The 15,234-nt window shown below is 35.7% G+C and overlaps 1 protein-coding gene and 1 long non-coding RNA gene across 2 annotated transcripts in view; both read left to right on the top strand.

Annotated features, from left to right (window-relative positions):
* SCLT1 (sodium channel and clathrin linker 1) overlaps positions 1-15,234 on the top strand; it is a 47,179-nt gene that overhangs the window by 22,481 nt on the left and 9,464 nt on the right. The window contains 6 exon segments of the mRNA XM_030018855.1: positions 2,109-2,207; positions 4,380-4,451; positions 5,412-5,486; positions 5,999-6,144; positions 7,055-7,247; positions 8,641-8,837. Of these exon segments, the coding sequence (XP_029874715.1) occupies positions 2,109-2,207; positions 4,380-4,451; positions 5,412-5,486; positions 5,999-6,144; positions 7,055-7,247; positions 8,641-8,837 (782 nt within the window).
* Positions 2,214-4,306, top strand: LOC121233245. The gene is made up of 2 exons (XR_005932212.1): positions 2,214-2,544; positions 2,997-4,306. It is a non-coding gene; the product is annotated as an uncharacterized LOC121233245 (long non-coding RNA).

Genomic DNA, 15,234 nt, shown 5'->3' on the forward strand with positions numbered 1-15,234 from the left:
CCTCCTGAGTATCTAAACTAGCTTTTTACTTTTAACTTTTGGAATAGTGAAGTTAATGTTGCTCTTGCTGATTTCAGTTCTGTGACAAAAGAGGCAGACCTGCCTCCTTTTTTCTGACAGAAAAAGGAATTAACTTCTTTAAAGAGAACCTGCTACCTTCTGGCCTGCTTCCAGAATAGATTAAAATATTGACAAAGCTTAGGGTTCTGGTCATTACTGCAGTTAAACTTCTGTGATTCATCTTGGTATACAAAAGAGGATTATCATCTTGTAATAGTCTTTCTTCCCATATATTTATAGTCATTTAGGAAATCCTTTGGTGGCATCTTTTCCTTTTCATAATTTCCTCATAACTTTCCGCATCTCATTTACTTTATGAACCGATCTGCCACAATTCCCTTTACCTATTAGGCTCTGGTTCAGAAAGGGGTGAAAAATGAAGTTTTACATCCTCTAGCTCTTGATGGCCACCTTTGGACTTGTCAATTCCTTTTTCTTAGTAAGATATTGCAATCCTTAACGGCATTTTCCTACAGCCTGATAGTGGGGAGAATATGAAGAATGAAAGGTAAAAATAAAATCTTTTTTTTCCAGAGTTTAAAAACCAGAAAACACTCTTTCATTTGAAAATTACTGGTAAGGAGTATAAATTACATTTCCAATCTGCTAAGTATTAGTACATCAGAGCAGTGTTGGAACACCATTTTTCATCCAAAAGTAGTTCAGCAGATCATTTGATGCCACTTGCTATGAACTCGCATGAAGTTGACAGAAGGAAGTGACCCAGTAAAAATTGTGATGTAAATCGCATCTCTAAGACAGTGAGCGAACAGTTACAGATAAATAAGTAGCTTGTTATAAGTAAGAGTTGAGATTAATGCTGTAAGTAAGAATAAACTGGAATTTGCAGACACTTGTTAATTTACTGCTCTGGCTAAAACATCCTGAATTTTTCAAAATGGCAAGTTTATTAATGAACAGGATAAAATAAATGCAGCATAATATACATATCTGTTAACTCTTTGTGTCTTAAACTGCGGCCAGAGAGGCTTCTCCCTGCTCTGTAAGAGATTGAGGACTGGGAGTAACAGGCTGTCATCATGATGCTGCTTCTGTTACATTAACATTATAAAGCACACAAAGCTAAGCTTACAAAAAGACATCAGAAGAATTTTAAAAGAGTGGGTTGAGTAAAATACAAAGTTGAATTGAATGGGAGCAGTAAAAGAGAGTATGACCAATGAAGTGGCATGTTACTGCCTGAAGTGAGTAACCTTCTATAGGCTGAATTTATATCATTCTTTAGGGACGTTTTTATGTCTTTCTCCCTTTATGCATCTATATATTCTCTGTGTGCCATCTAGGATTTTTCATCTCACCCATCAAGAATTCTACATTCCGTAATCTTTTCAGACCAGTATCTCCTATTATACTTTAGTATCAGTAGCTTTCTTGCATCCTCCAGGGGAAGGGTTCCTTGCTACACCTTTTTCTGTAATTCTCGCCATTCTTTTATGCTAAAGAGCTGTTTGGTTCATTGTTACCCACTATGAAAGGGACTGCATACACATTCCTCAGTTGCTTATAAATTTTTATTCCTTTACTTTTAATTTTCTGGAGATGAGTAATTTAGTATATCAACCATAAAAAATGCTTAGCTATATGTAGGAGCATGTGTGTGCGTATACAGGTATTCAGTTTCCTAACAGAGAACTTTCTATGCGTCATTGTTGGCATTTTTTATTACAGATCCTGGCCGCAGATGAGAACACTGGAGAGTAGCCTTGCCTTTTGGTCTGAGTTCCTATGCTTTCTTCTGTATAATTCCATGCCTGGCCAAAATCTGAAAGCCCCAATAATAAGTCCCAATAGAAAAAGGCATCTACTGACACTAATTTTTTGTGTGGTTCTGATTTACAAGAATGTGCATTTAGTGCAAAATGTTCTCGCTGTGCTTGTTTTCTTGTTGGGTCTCGGTGTCAGCTACTCCAAAGTAAAAAGGAAAAAAGGTTTTTTGAACAGTGACTGTGTTTTTTTCTCTCAGTGCTAGATACTATGTCACCACTGAAATATTATCAGTAGTATTTCAAGTTGTTGTTTTTTTCTAGGCACTCTTTGGGGAGAAACAAAAGGAAGAGGAAATAAAAAAAATGAAAGATGAAATGTCTCAACTTGCAGAAGATACTGCTGCAAGAATTAGAAAGGCAGTAAGTTATGATGAAGAAAGAATGGGAAGAATTTTTGGTTTTCCTCAATGTGAAAAGATATTGATGGTGCATGGTCATCATGAGTAGTTCTCTTAAAAGTGTTTTGATAATATTGGTAGCAAGGCAGCATGCTGACGGTACTGTACTGTTCAGCTTTGTTATCTAGACATATATTCTTCTGAACTAAATAGTATTCTTAAATCTCTCAAGAACCAAAAGTGTTGACACCTGTGCAGACACTAGGATAGAGAAGGCTGCACTGTGAAGATGTAAAGAACGGCACTTCAATTTCAGAGATTCTGTTCAGTAGCACGTCAACAGACTGAGTGTTGTATTGGTATCTGCGGGAGCATAATCATGGACTCAACGACAGATCAATATGATCATAGTTGAAGACCCTTTACTAGAGCATCAGACATCATTTTATACATTTGTTACATCCGTACATGCATTTAGCTATTTTACTATTGGTTACACACATTATTCACGCACTGTCCACGCACCTAGTCACACTTAATGATTGGTTATATCAACACTGTACACGCGCATAAACATAACACATAATTGGTTATACTAACTAAAACATGCGAAACTTGTCTCAGTCTAAATTGGTCAAGATAAACTGCCGAACTGAGGTTCTTTGTGCCAAGTTCCCTTTATCGTGGAATGCATACCTGTGTTCTTCTAATTGATATCTTTCTTATTTTTGTCTTCCTGTTTATTCTGTTCAAGGCCTTCTAAAGGCGTCTGGAATGCTCTTGTGACCATTAGCGAAATATGTTCCTACAGGTATCAAAGTATTTAATTTGATACATGGCCTCATCTTGGAAGTTGCTGATGGAAGCTTATCATGTACATTCAGATGATAGGACCTGTTGAAAATTACACTATCGGTTTTTTGGCATCTCAATACTTAAAAATATTCCCCTATGTAGGCAAGTAAGACTCTTTTACCAAGTACAGCTAACAATCAAAGAGGCTCAATATCACAGCACACTTAGAAACCAGAATTTGGTAGAGAAATGACTAAAAAGAATGTTGTAGTCTCCATGATTTTTGTTACTGTTGTTATGAGCAGCTGAAAAATGGAAGCTCTTCTGATAAAACACTAGTTACAAAATTAATTTTCTTCATGTTGTGTCCCATCTGCAGTTAAAATGCAGACTAATCTACCTGGAGGTTCTCAGTGATTATGATCATGTCAAAGAGACTTGCTTTATTTTGAGGCAAACTCCAGAGGAAATAAAGGCTTGTTACAGGCATGTGTTGGCAATGTCTTTTGTTGCAAGTGGACAACAGTGTAAAGCAGTTATCTCATTTGTAAGTTTTCAGTAGTGAATTGATTTTGCCTCCTTTCACTTTCTTCACTATGACACAATGTGCACATGTACCATATAGGGATGAAAGGATTCTTTTTCTTTCCAATTCTTTCATTTCAAGAGGTTTCAGGAACATACCGCCTAAATTTTCAGAGCCTTTAAAATGAGGATAAAGATCTTTTGTGCTTGTACTTGGTGGTTACCTGAAAGAGTCACAAAAAATGTATGGATTACTTAAAACTGCGATATTTAACATCATACATGGTTTGGAGAAGGTGCAAGAGCTAAAGAGCAACTAGGATAACCCTTCTAGTTGTGACAATGATTTACTAATCAGAATTTAGAAGTTCAGAAATGCCCTATTTCTTATTTTTAAATTATCTCAGTAGAAGTGAATCTATCAAAAGCAGAAGTAGTAAAAAGCAGAAGTAGTAAAATTTTAAACTATGAGTTGTCATGTTTCTCCAGGTATTAACAAATAATTCTTTTGTTATGTGATCTAAAAGTATCTGTAACACAAATTGCAAATATCTTGCAACTAATGGACCACAGCTTTCCTGATAGTCTTGTTATTCTTTTTGCAAGGCCTTGTTATGATGTCTTCCTTTCTGCTTTTTTTTCCGAAACACCCGCAGTTAAAGTAGTATGGATTGATAATAAACATTCTTCTAACGTTTATGTAGTAAGAGTTTTCAGTTACTGCAGTCCCAGATATTTCCATATTTATATACATGCACCACATATAGATGATGTGTGTGTGTGTGTGTATATATATATATATATAAATAAAAAATAGGATGCAAAAATAGTTCAAGGGATTAATTTTTTAGTTTTACTTTGGTTTCAATCACAGGTAGACTCTGCAAAGAAGCAATATAATGTGCAGATTTCTCGACTAACAGAAGAACTTTCAGCTCTTCAGATGGTATGGTGTTTACTGATTAAAATATTTTTGATAGCAAAACATTTGAGACTTCTAGTTTTTGTTGATCAAGTAAAATACTAAACTGAGGTAAAAGTAAGTCAACTAAAATATGATTAATGGGTAATTGTCTAGGACTATGCTTTATTATTGTATAGTAGTTTACATCCTGCATGTTTCCAGACATTAATGCAACATACGGTGTCTTTCATGCTACTTGACAAAAGCTACTGTGTGCAGCATCTTCCAGCAGTCGGTCCAAAGATTCATATGTAGGTGTAAAGGATACTTGCTTTGAAAATTCATCTTTAATGTACAGATTTGCCTTACATGTGTACAGTCATATCTTACTTTTACTGAGAACTTGCCTGGCTCTGCATGAAATAATAGAGTCCTGCAAATCCACCCATTTGTTTGTGTAAGTTTATTACTTGAGTTACGTGTATTCTTATCATAGTTCAGAAGCATCTTGACAGTGAGATTCTGTGCTCTAGAAAATACTTCCCACGTGATGGCATTTCCTAAGTATCCCTGTTTCTTTCAGGGATAAATAAAGCATGGAAAGCTGAGTATTGCATATCTGTAGTTGGGTGTGTAGGAATGAAGTACATGAAAGTTGATAAAGTATGCTAAGAGAAAGTCTGTGCATCACAATCATCATATTCTTGAATGTACCAGGAACTTGTAAAAAATTATGTGGGAGACCAAAACCGCTCAGTGCATATGCACCTATTTATGGATTAAATTTGTTTAAAAAAAGGTTTCGTTTTGCATGTCGAAGTCTGTATAGTGAATGAGACTGATCCTATAGGGAAAATAGTGAGCATGAAAAGATAATCAAATGCATACAAACAGCAGCACGAATTATATTTACAATGGCTCGGTTTTGGCTTTGGCACTTCTTGAATTTTTATTTTGAGTTATTTTTTATTAGATGTATTTAAAAATGACTTTTTAAAATAGGAATGTGGAGAAAAACAGGGTCAAATTGAACGAGCCATTAGAGAAAAGAGAGCCGTGGAAGAAGAACTTGAAAAGGTAAGGCAACTGCATGCATTTTTGCATCACGTTTAAGATCTCTTTTCAGAAAGAAAAGATACATTGACTTTTCCCATTTCTCATGGGTTTTTTTTCCCTGAATTTTCTTACTTTATTTTTTGAGTAGATTTTCTTATTTGTAATTTTTTGTGTAATTATTTTAAGGTTTGGGTTTTTTAAATTCAGAAAGTGTTTCAAAGTTGTAATACTAAACTGAAAAAGAGGGTTCTTTGATAAGTGTAGAAGTAAAAGGAGAGATAATTGACATAATCCAAAAGAATGTTGGTACATATTCCAGTTAAACTTAAGCTCCATAGACAGAAAACTACATGAATGCCAGATCTTTGAAAACTTTTTTTCCAAGTAGCAGCAACAGTGATAGAAATTCAGTTTTGTTTTAAATCACTGGAAAATAGGATGCAATGAGGAGTAAGTAGCCTCCTTGTCAGTACTAAACTGCCAATCACCAGTGTAAGGTGAAGATGATCTTACATGTTAAGTTTACTCTTCAGATTTACAGGGAAGACAGAGGACATGAATCTGACAATAGAAAACTAGAGCAACTGCATCAGAAATATTTACTTGCAGAAACAACAAAAGGTGACCTTCAGCTAAGTCTACAGACAACACAAAATAAACTGAAACAACTGGAAATGAAGTAAGTAATGGATGTTACAGAAATTAGAACAGAAAATAATGGAAATTATTTCTGACTATTTAAATTGTTGATTATGTGTTAGGTTTTTGTCACATCTTTTTAACCAGTAGCAGGAATAGTATCAAGATACTGTAATTCTGAAGCAAGGGAAATTATGAATCACTGTAAAAGAATTAGAGGGCATAACGTGCTATAGAATGAAAGATTTTTGTTACAAAATGAGAACTGCAAGCAGTTGTTTGACAAAAAAAATTAAAATAGTATATTATTTGGAATCTTGCCGCATTTTTAAATACTGTTTGTAGGAAAAGTTACTCTATGAAATATTGAGGCAGAATTTATTACTTCATAAATTCATCTACAGGGTGGTATCTCCTAGTACATGCAGAACACCATGTTTACATAGCATACTGAATTTCAGGTCTGTGTGTTCAGAGCTAATAGACATTATTGCAGTTCCAATAATACAATGGTAAAAAGTAAATATGGTGCACATTTTTAGACCAAGTGGTTGTTTTCAGCATGAAAAGTGTGGAATTCTTTAGAAGCTTCAGTCATTTCTGCACTCTGATGATTGTAAATCCTGTCACTTCACCAGAGCAATCCTCAGTTGGGAATCTGGAAACATAAAAATGAAAATCTTCCATTTCACATTGTCATTTTACTGAGATTGCTACAGTATTAGATTGGTTTTATGAATGCCATCATCTTGATAAAATTCTTTGCTGACTGGTGCATAGTTGTAGCTGTCAAGCTCTTAAACACGCTGAGCTGATACAAACTTTCAGGAAGAAACATGGGAACAGCTGTACTGGGTCACACCAAAGATCTGTCCCAATATATCTTTTTTTTCTTTAGTAGGGTAGTTGTTCAACTCTTGAGTTCCTACAAGACTTTTCTTCTCTTTCAGCTCTGAGGAAGAGAAATCTCGTTGCCAGGAAATTATCTGTAAATTGCAAAGCATTCTGGATTCAGAAAGAGAGAAGAGCACCTTTGTCAGTGAACAAAGGCTAAAACTTCAGCAAGAGAATGAACAATTGCAAAAAGAAATGGAGGGCTTGAGAAAACTGGCCATAGAGGCTCAACAAAAAGCTAAAATAAAGGTATGGTTTATATGTTATTTTTATTTTATCGTAAGACTGATATTTGCTTAATAAGGCAGCAGTTCTAAGAGAAAAATCATTGGAAGTTTAAATTAAGGATGAAAGTTTCAATGATGCTTCCTGGTTTCTGCTTAAAAGTAATTTTGTTGTAGCATTGTGTGTCCTCAGAATCTATTGGGTAACTCAGTCTGCTAATTAAATTGTATTTTAATATGTATTAAATTCTGCTTGATAAGAAGATCCCAAATGTTCTTTGCTTGTTCTAAGATGAATAGATTAAATAATAACGTATTTTCCTTCAAGTGACTTCACTTATTCCACTTCCAGGTCTTCATTTATCTACTGTCTGTAATGTGTTAGGAATCTCTGTATGACTTTCAGTCCAGAGCATTCCTCTACTTGTATGTCCACCACGTTGTCAGAGCAGTGTGTAACTAATTAATTTAATAGTGTGGCTGTCAAACATTGGTTCTGGATTTTCTAGACTGAGAACATTTTACTGTGTGGATAGCTGCAAACAAGATAATTAGCCGAAGGTTGATTCTTCTTTTTGAATGTGTTCCATTAAATGCACCTGAACAGGCTGCAGGTAGGGTAATGAATTAATAGTAAGCTCAGCAGATTCATGGTACCTTTGGCTTCTGGAGGGAGTAACAGCTTTGATCCTTGATGTGCTTTCTAAACATATAAAGCTGGTACTTTCCCCTCTGCTCTTAACTCCAGGAGTGTAAAGATACTGAAAAGGGATCTAAGAATCTGCAGCAATGAAGACAACTTCAGTAAGCAGTTTTACAGGTTATGAATGGGGACCATATCAAATCCAGTTTCCACTTTACACCACAAGATAAAGGAAGCAGTCAAATGAAACAGGAAATCTTGTTCCAACTCCAGAACCCTTTGGTCAAACATAGTTTAAAAACAAAGGATCAGAGTCTTGTAACAGATAGGTAGCGGTTATAAAGCATGTACAAGATCTTTGTCTGTCTCATTTATAATCAGACAGGCTTCCATTATAGTCACAGTTAAGATTTATTGCTTGCTTTCATTTTCCTCTGATGTACAAAGGATTTTAGATGCAGTTAAGAAACTCCTTGCACGTTTTAGCTAGATGAAAAAGAAAGAACGTGTTTTTGTGGAGAAAACACAAGGGAGAAGGATAAAGATTATTTACAAAAATAAGCATACACAGCTCATTATCCTTTATTGTCAGTTGTACTATTTTCTTAAATTGGCTTTGGGAACATGTATCTCTTTGAGCATATAATTACAAGTTTAATTATTGTATGTTACATGCTTTTAAAAAATGTTTATAAATTTAACTCAAGTGTTGTTTAAAAAAAAAAAAAAGTAAAAAGTGAGAGACTTGACTGTACCTGATTTGTATTTTTTCTAGATAAGCACAATGGAGCATGAGCATGCTGTGAAAGAACATGGATATGAAGCTCGACTTAAGGAAATGGAAGACACCAGTCAAAAGTCTACTGCTGAACTTAGACGGCTGTTAGTAGCTCAGCAAAAAGCAACAAACCGGTGGAAAGAAGAAACAAAAAATCTTACTGAAACTACAGAAGCCAGGATCAGTAAGCTAAAGTAAGTGCAATTTTGTTCCTCTTCTGGAAGTTGTTACGGTTTTAGTTCCTGTTTGGTGTATGGCAGTAGACCTGTGGTGAAAAACCGTGAAGAGCCAACCACCCAGACTAGATGATGTGCTTCCAGCAAAACAAGGAAGAATGTTCTAAAGAGAACTTTTGATGCTCTTTGTGAAGTTAGTACTGAAGTAAAAATTTTGCATCATGTTGATGTGTGTGACTTTTGTAATGACAAAAAGTAAATGGAATATATTACTTTTAATTTTGTCTTTCAAGATATAGCACGGTCAATTTAGAGAATTTTAGCTTTGGATTATGAAAACCTCTATATTGATAGCTATTCAGAACAGTCACTACAAAATCAGTTGCAGAGCGAGTCTCCAGACTTCTAAAATAAGCTGGAAAAAACCTACTGGGATGGACATCTTACGTTCTCTTCTGAGCAGTTGCTGTCATAAATGAGGATACAAATGTGTTGTGTGATTGCCCTAAGCAAAAATATGATACAAACTTTACTTTTCTCTTAATTCATACAGGTTGCCAGGTAACTAGCTGATGCTCGTATTCCCAGCACAGACTATAAGAATATTTTCATTTTTGAAAGGGCGTAATAACAAGGGCATCTCACGCAACAGACACAGATTACATACCATTTCTAGATGCTGGGGAATACAAGCACCTATGGTGCCTGTGAGCCTATATACAGACAGACATCAACTGGTTTAGAGAAGACAGTGGCGTTACTGGAGATGAGTGAGTAGAGAAGGAACTATCCCAATGAGAAATTAGCCGTTTGCAAGTTATGTCTGAAATAAATTGTACAAACTTATCTTTGTTTTAAATGCATACTGCTGTAGATGGTGTTTGCTTCTACTTGGATGTTAATATCCATTAAAAAAATGTTGAGAATCCACACCGATCAGTTTATGAAATTAAGTAGATAGAGCATCTACATTCATCTTGGTTTCCCTTTTCACTGTGTGGACACATTGCAGTGTTAAAATGTAAATGAATTGATCTGTGCACAGTGGATTTGTAGTGGCTTCCCTTTTCTGGTATTGCCTTCCTCCACCTCAGCTTCCTCGCATGTCTTGTGTTGAGTTGGCAAGTAACAGCCAAACTGTGGCTAGTTGCAAGCTGACAGACACACTCGCTCGCTCACTCACTCTGGTTAGCCAGCTAGCTGGTGCTTTATGTCCTCAAGATCTCTTCCTCTTCAAAATTGGGTGAAAATTGGAGGAGATTGACGGGCTAGTACACAGTAACTTCTAAACTAGGAAGCCTGATTTTGTAAGTCTCATTTCTTTAAAATTAAAATGGTTAGAGAAGAATATAATGTCGCATATATCATTATCTTTTAGGAAGTGCATTCAGTGGTTTTTAGAAGAAAAATTGAGGGCATGCAGCTCTGTTAATTTGAGAAACTTGAAATGACCCTTTAACTTCAGTCACTTAAAGCGCAGGATACACTCATGTATAGTTCTTTGCTCAGACTGATTTTAGAAGTTGCTTATTACCATGTTAACAAGGAAGCAAAGCTTTTGCCCTATTAAATTGGAAACCTGTGAATTCTAGCTTTTACTTCCTTTGGAGTAATCTTTGGTTTTTTCATGTTTTATTATTATAATGGTTTACATATTCTCAGCTCGAACAGTAATATTCCCAGTATCCTATGCAATTTTTGGAGTCACAATTTTTTAGGCATAGCTTGACATTTCTTAGTTGTCAGAATGCCAATGGTGTGAGTGGAATTAGGATCCAAGTTTCTAAACATGAGCAAGGAAAATAACTTCCTGAAAATGTTGCCTATAACAAATCTCCCTACCACTACTCCAACTTGGTTTTCCATCTTTTTTAAAGAAGTGTGTGAATTTGACCTCCTGTGAACTTCGCAAATTGTAGTCTTGGGTGTAGTAGTGCTTCCCTTTAAAGAGGAATGAAACTAGTTTCAAAGTGACGCAGTGTCTATCATAACTAGTTGTACCTATTGTCTGTCCAAATAGAGGAATGCTATGAGTTCCATCCTGCTTGAAAAACAAGAATGATTGATAAAATTTTATTGATGACCTTTCTGTTTTACTATCAGCTTTACTGATCTGCTTTTCATTGTTTCAGGTGCTCTTTTTCTGAGTGTTCAGAACACTTTGTAGTAGTAGTGGATTGTTACCTATGATAACTAGTTCAGTTGAAATTTTTCAGATAGTTCAAAATCATTCTAAATTCAATTAGAGATAACATTTTTGCTGATCCTTCTTGAAAAACAAGTCCTACATAATCGCTCTGGTCATTTTTACATCTCCTCAGTAAGCAGTACTGGGTTTTTTACCTTATCTGTCCAGATATAAGCTGTCTGTGTTTTGCCTTAAAAGATACTGCATTTTGCAGAGATGACTAAACAGTTCTTTGAAAAGCCAATAAGTCTCTTTCAGAAGTCATCGCAGTGTTGAGCACATCTGTGAGACACTGGAAGCTGTGCTTATTCACCGACAGTTTCAGTGGTATAGCTTCACTGTATGTAGTTAGCTGGGTCTTACTAATACTTTTTTGACATCTTTTGTAAATGCAGTAACTAGGGAAGAAAAATATTTTGTAGTGTTTCATGCTAAGGTAAATTTTAGCTGTTAAACTTGTAGTTTATTTTCTGTAAATGAAACTACAAAAACTCTCACAGTTGAGCATCTAGGTTCATAACCAGATCCTGAATGTAGTTCAGCAACTTCCAATTAAAAGGGAAAAATTGCAGACTTCCAAAACAATTAAAGTTGTCTGTGAAACAGCTGCTTTCCTTCTTAAAGCTTTAATGTTAAGTGTTAAAATGTTGTTACAGCAGACCAAAAGCTTTAGATATTATTTATCTGCAGCAAAATGCTGACATAGAAAATGTAACAGACATGAGAGGAAGTCTGCTTTGTGAATCTGCATGAAAAATAGGTAGTAAATTTTGAAAATGTCCCTGTTTATGTGAGAGACTGCCTATGTGGCATCATCTGGAAAACTCCTGCAGTAATTTAACATCCTGTATCAGAGAATACTGCCTGACGAGCAGAATAGAAAAAATGTTCATCTTATATTAAAAATTGTAAGTCTACACTAAGTCCATGTGATTCTCTGTGACTTCAGTAGATATTTTGGTGCAAGTCTAAAAGCAAAGTCAGTTACTTTTTAAAATGTTTTCATAGGTGATGCTTTTACATACTGTATAAGCTAGTAGCAGAAGATTTTTATCAGACGTTTGCTTTACCTAACAAGGAAGGTGGCAATAGACACAAGTTTGTTCTCTGCTAGAAGGTTGTAATTTAAACTGACATAAGGAATTTCATAATTAAATCTGCGCAGTGGTGCTCTGATATTACGGTGACAAGTGGCTATAACACAACCTATAAGTATTATCTAGAAAATTTAAAACCAGCTTATTTTTCACATTATATGCTTTACCAGACACCTAGCTCTGTAGTGCAGAATGCAGTTGGTATGAAGATTAGCTCCTGAGTTAGACGGTAGTAGTTACTCAATGCAAAGTCCTTGCTTATACTGTAAATGAATAATTATCATATTTATTTTAATCTTATCACAATAACATTTTGAGTATTTTGAGTGCAAGTACAGAATGGTAAATAACTTCTTACGTTGTTGTGAACTAAAATAAAGTTTCTGATTATTTAAAAAGCAAAATAATTTTGCAGCAAATGCATTTATCACAGAAGTATCGGCAAGACTACTAAATAATAGACTGATACCGGGCAAGCAGGATCTACTGAATTAAAGGCTCTGTTTGAAAGTCCTCTTGAGGCTAATGCAGGAAATGCTATCACCAAGCCTTAGAGCAGGGTCCAAGTGAAAGGCCGATGTTCAGCCAGCTTTCCTATATACATACATTTTTAAGTTTATGTAGTTTTGAGAGGGTTAGTTAAGCTGTGAGCTTGTAAGGAAAACTTAGTATCTTCCTTAGAAACTTTATCTTGTCTCAACTGGGCAGCAAGGCTATGAACTTAGATGAAGATATCAACATACCCTTTTGGGATTTAAATAGAGAGCTCTCCAAGTTCAGCAACATATTACAGTTATTTAGTATATTTTGAGGACAGTCTGAGACATTCCTTGGCACTTCGTGATGTTACTGTTTGATGTATCGGATTCATGTAAATATATGAGCAAATACAGAGATTGTGTTGGTGATGTGTAGCAGAATTTCAGTTTTTAATAAGAATTACTACTCTTACAGCATAGTAATGTGCTTTATAAGTGAATGTTTTTCAGGAAGTTACAAACTTCCTAACAAAGTCATATCCATGTATACTGGGGAGGTAGTTTACATAAAAGCATTTTATATTGCATTTCACCAGAAGTTTGCTGTTAGGGCAGCTCTCGTAAGCATTGAGTCAGTGTCGCATTTGTTAGTGTAGGTGTTTCCCATTCCTTTGCCTTAAATTCATGATCTGTTGCTGTTTTTCAGTTCTATCCTCATTACTTTCATTTTCCATATGAAGGTGTCTGAAACATTTTGGCTTCTTTACTAACTTCCCAGCAGCTGCTGCTAACTTTTCCATATTCTGTGCTGCTCATTTGTCATCATTTAAGTCTGCAGTGTTTTGTTTGTGAGGTGTAATCCATATGCATAAGGGAAGCATTAAATAAATACTTCTAAAAAATGAAGCAACATCAGTGAACATTAGGTGATTTTTAATTTTAAAAAAATTAAGGAAAAGTAAATTTTGCAACCTGTAACAGTAGAGCAGAGTGATCATTTTTTAAATAACATGAGAATCTAGTAGGTCAGTGAAAAACCTGTATATTAAAATGTTGATAAATAAATTTATACTTTCAGGCATCACTGAAAATTATTCTGTGCTTTCTTGGACATTTGGGTCTCAGTTCAAGTTAAACATGTAATCGTTGCCTATAAAACTGAACTTGGAATTAAACAAACAGTGCTGAAACAGTAGGTAATGCATTGAATACTTGTAGACTAAATTCCACCATTTTCTTCATAAAAATACATTACAGTCTTCATATATGAGAAGCGTTTTCTCACCTCTTAAGCATCTTAAGATGATGTACGCCTTCAGAAGGATTGACTGGTAATAAACCTCACCTTCACCTTGCAAGACGGCAAGGAACCAGTTTTGCTTTGATATACTTCTGCCAAAAGTCAATCTTGAAGGTAACTTAGAAGGTCAGCGCGTCTTGCAACATAGGTCATCCTTCCAAATAAAAACATTGCTCTTGGCAGCATGACCAACAGCTCATGACTAGTGTTTATTCTCTTCATACCTGCAAAATGTCTAGACTGGCAGACTATGAAACAAAGCTGTTCTGACTTTTGATTGCATCCATTTTAGATGTACTTTGAGTTCTAATGACATTTACTGAAGTGAACTTAGGCAGCAAATACTTACAATTATGAAATAGTTATGCAAATGAATGATGGCTGTTAAAGGTTGTAAAAAAGTGGCGTAGCGCTCATATTTATTTAAAGACGAGTTGTCCCAGGGCTTTTCTGTTGAACTTAGGTTCTCTAAGAATGTGTATATACGTAAAAAATTAATCTCGTATCTGTATCTCTTTGTAAACACATACAGAAACCATCACCCTCAGATTAAGTTTGGGGGAATTTTATATTTTAAGATAGGGTGAATTTAATGCTTCTTAAAGACCTGTACTGGGTACGGCTGGGATGGAGTTAATTTGCTTTATAGTAGCCTGTGTGTGGTGCTGTGTTTTAGATTTATGACCAAAATAGTGTTGACAACACAGCAATGGTTTAGCTGTTGCTGAACAGCGCTAATGGAGTGTCAAGGCCTTCTCTGTTTCTCACTCTGCCGCCCCAGCAAGTTGGCTGGAGGTGGACAAGAAGTTGGGAGGGGACACAGCCAGGACAGCTGACCCCAACTGACCAAAGGGATGTTCCATACCATGTGATGTCATGTTCACCAATAAAACCGGGTGGAAGTTCTTCCAAAGTAGCTGTTGTTTGGATACTGGCTGGGCATTGGTCAGCTGGTGATGAGTAGTTGTTTTTGTATCAATTTTTTTTTTTTCCCCTTCGCTTATTAAACTGTCTGTCTTGACCCATGAGGTTTTTTCACACCTGTACCCTTCCAATTCTCTCCCCATTTCCTCTGGGAGGGAGTAAGCGAGCAATTGGGTGGGGGCTTACCTGCCAGCTGGGTCAATCCACCTCAAGACCAAAGGACAGATGTGGCTTTTGAGACCGAAGGGCATATTAACACTTCATTTTAGTTGAATTGGTTTGGTTACTTGCTGTGTTTCAGCAGGCTTGCATTTTTTGACGGTTGCATCTCTGCTAGGGTCTGGGACTGAACCACCAATTCAGTTCTGACCAGGAATAATTAGTAGAATGAAGTGAACTTCTGAGAGGCAATAAGTCATCTTTCATG

The sequence above is a fragment of the Aquila chrysaetos genome, chromosome 1 (genome assembly GCF_900496995.4).
Source record: "Aquila chrysaetos chrysaetos chromosome 1, bAquChr1.4, whole genome shotgun sequence".
NCBI lineage: Eukaryota > Metazoa > Chordata > Aves > Accipitriformes > Accipitridae > Aquila > Aquila chrysaetos.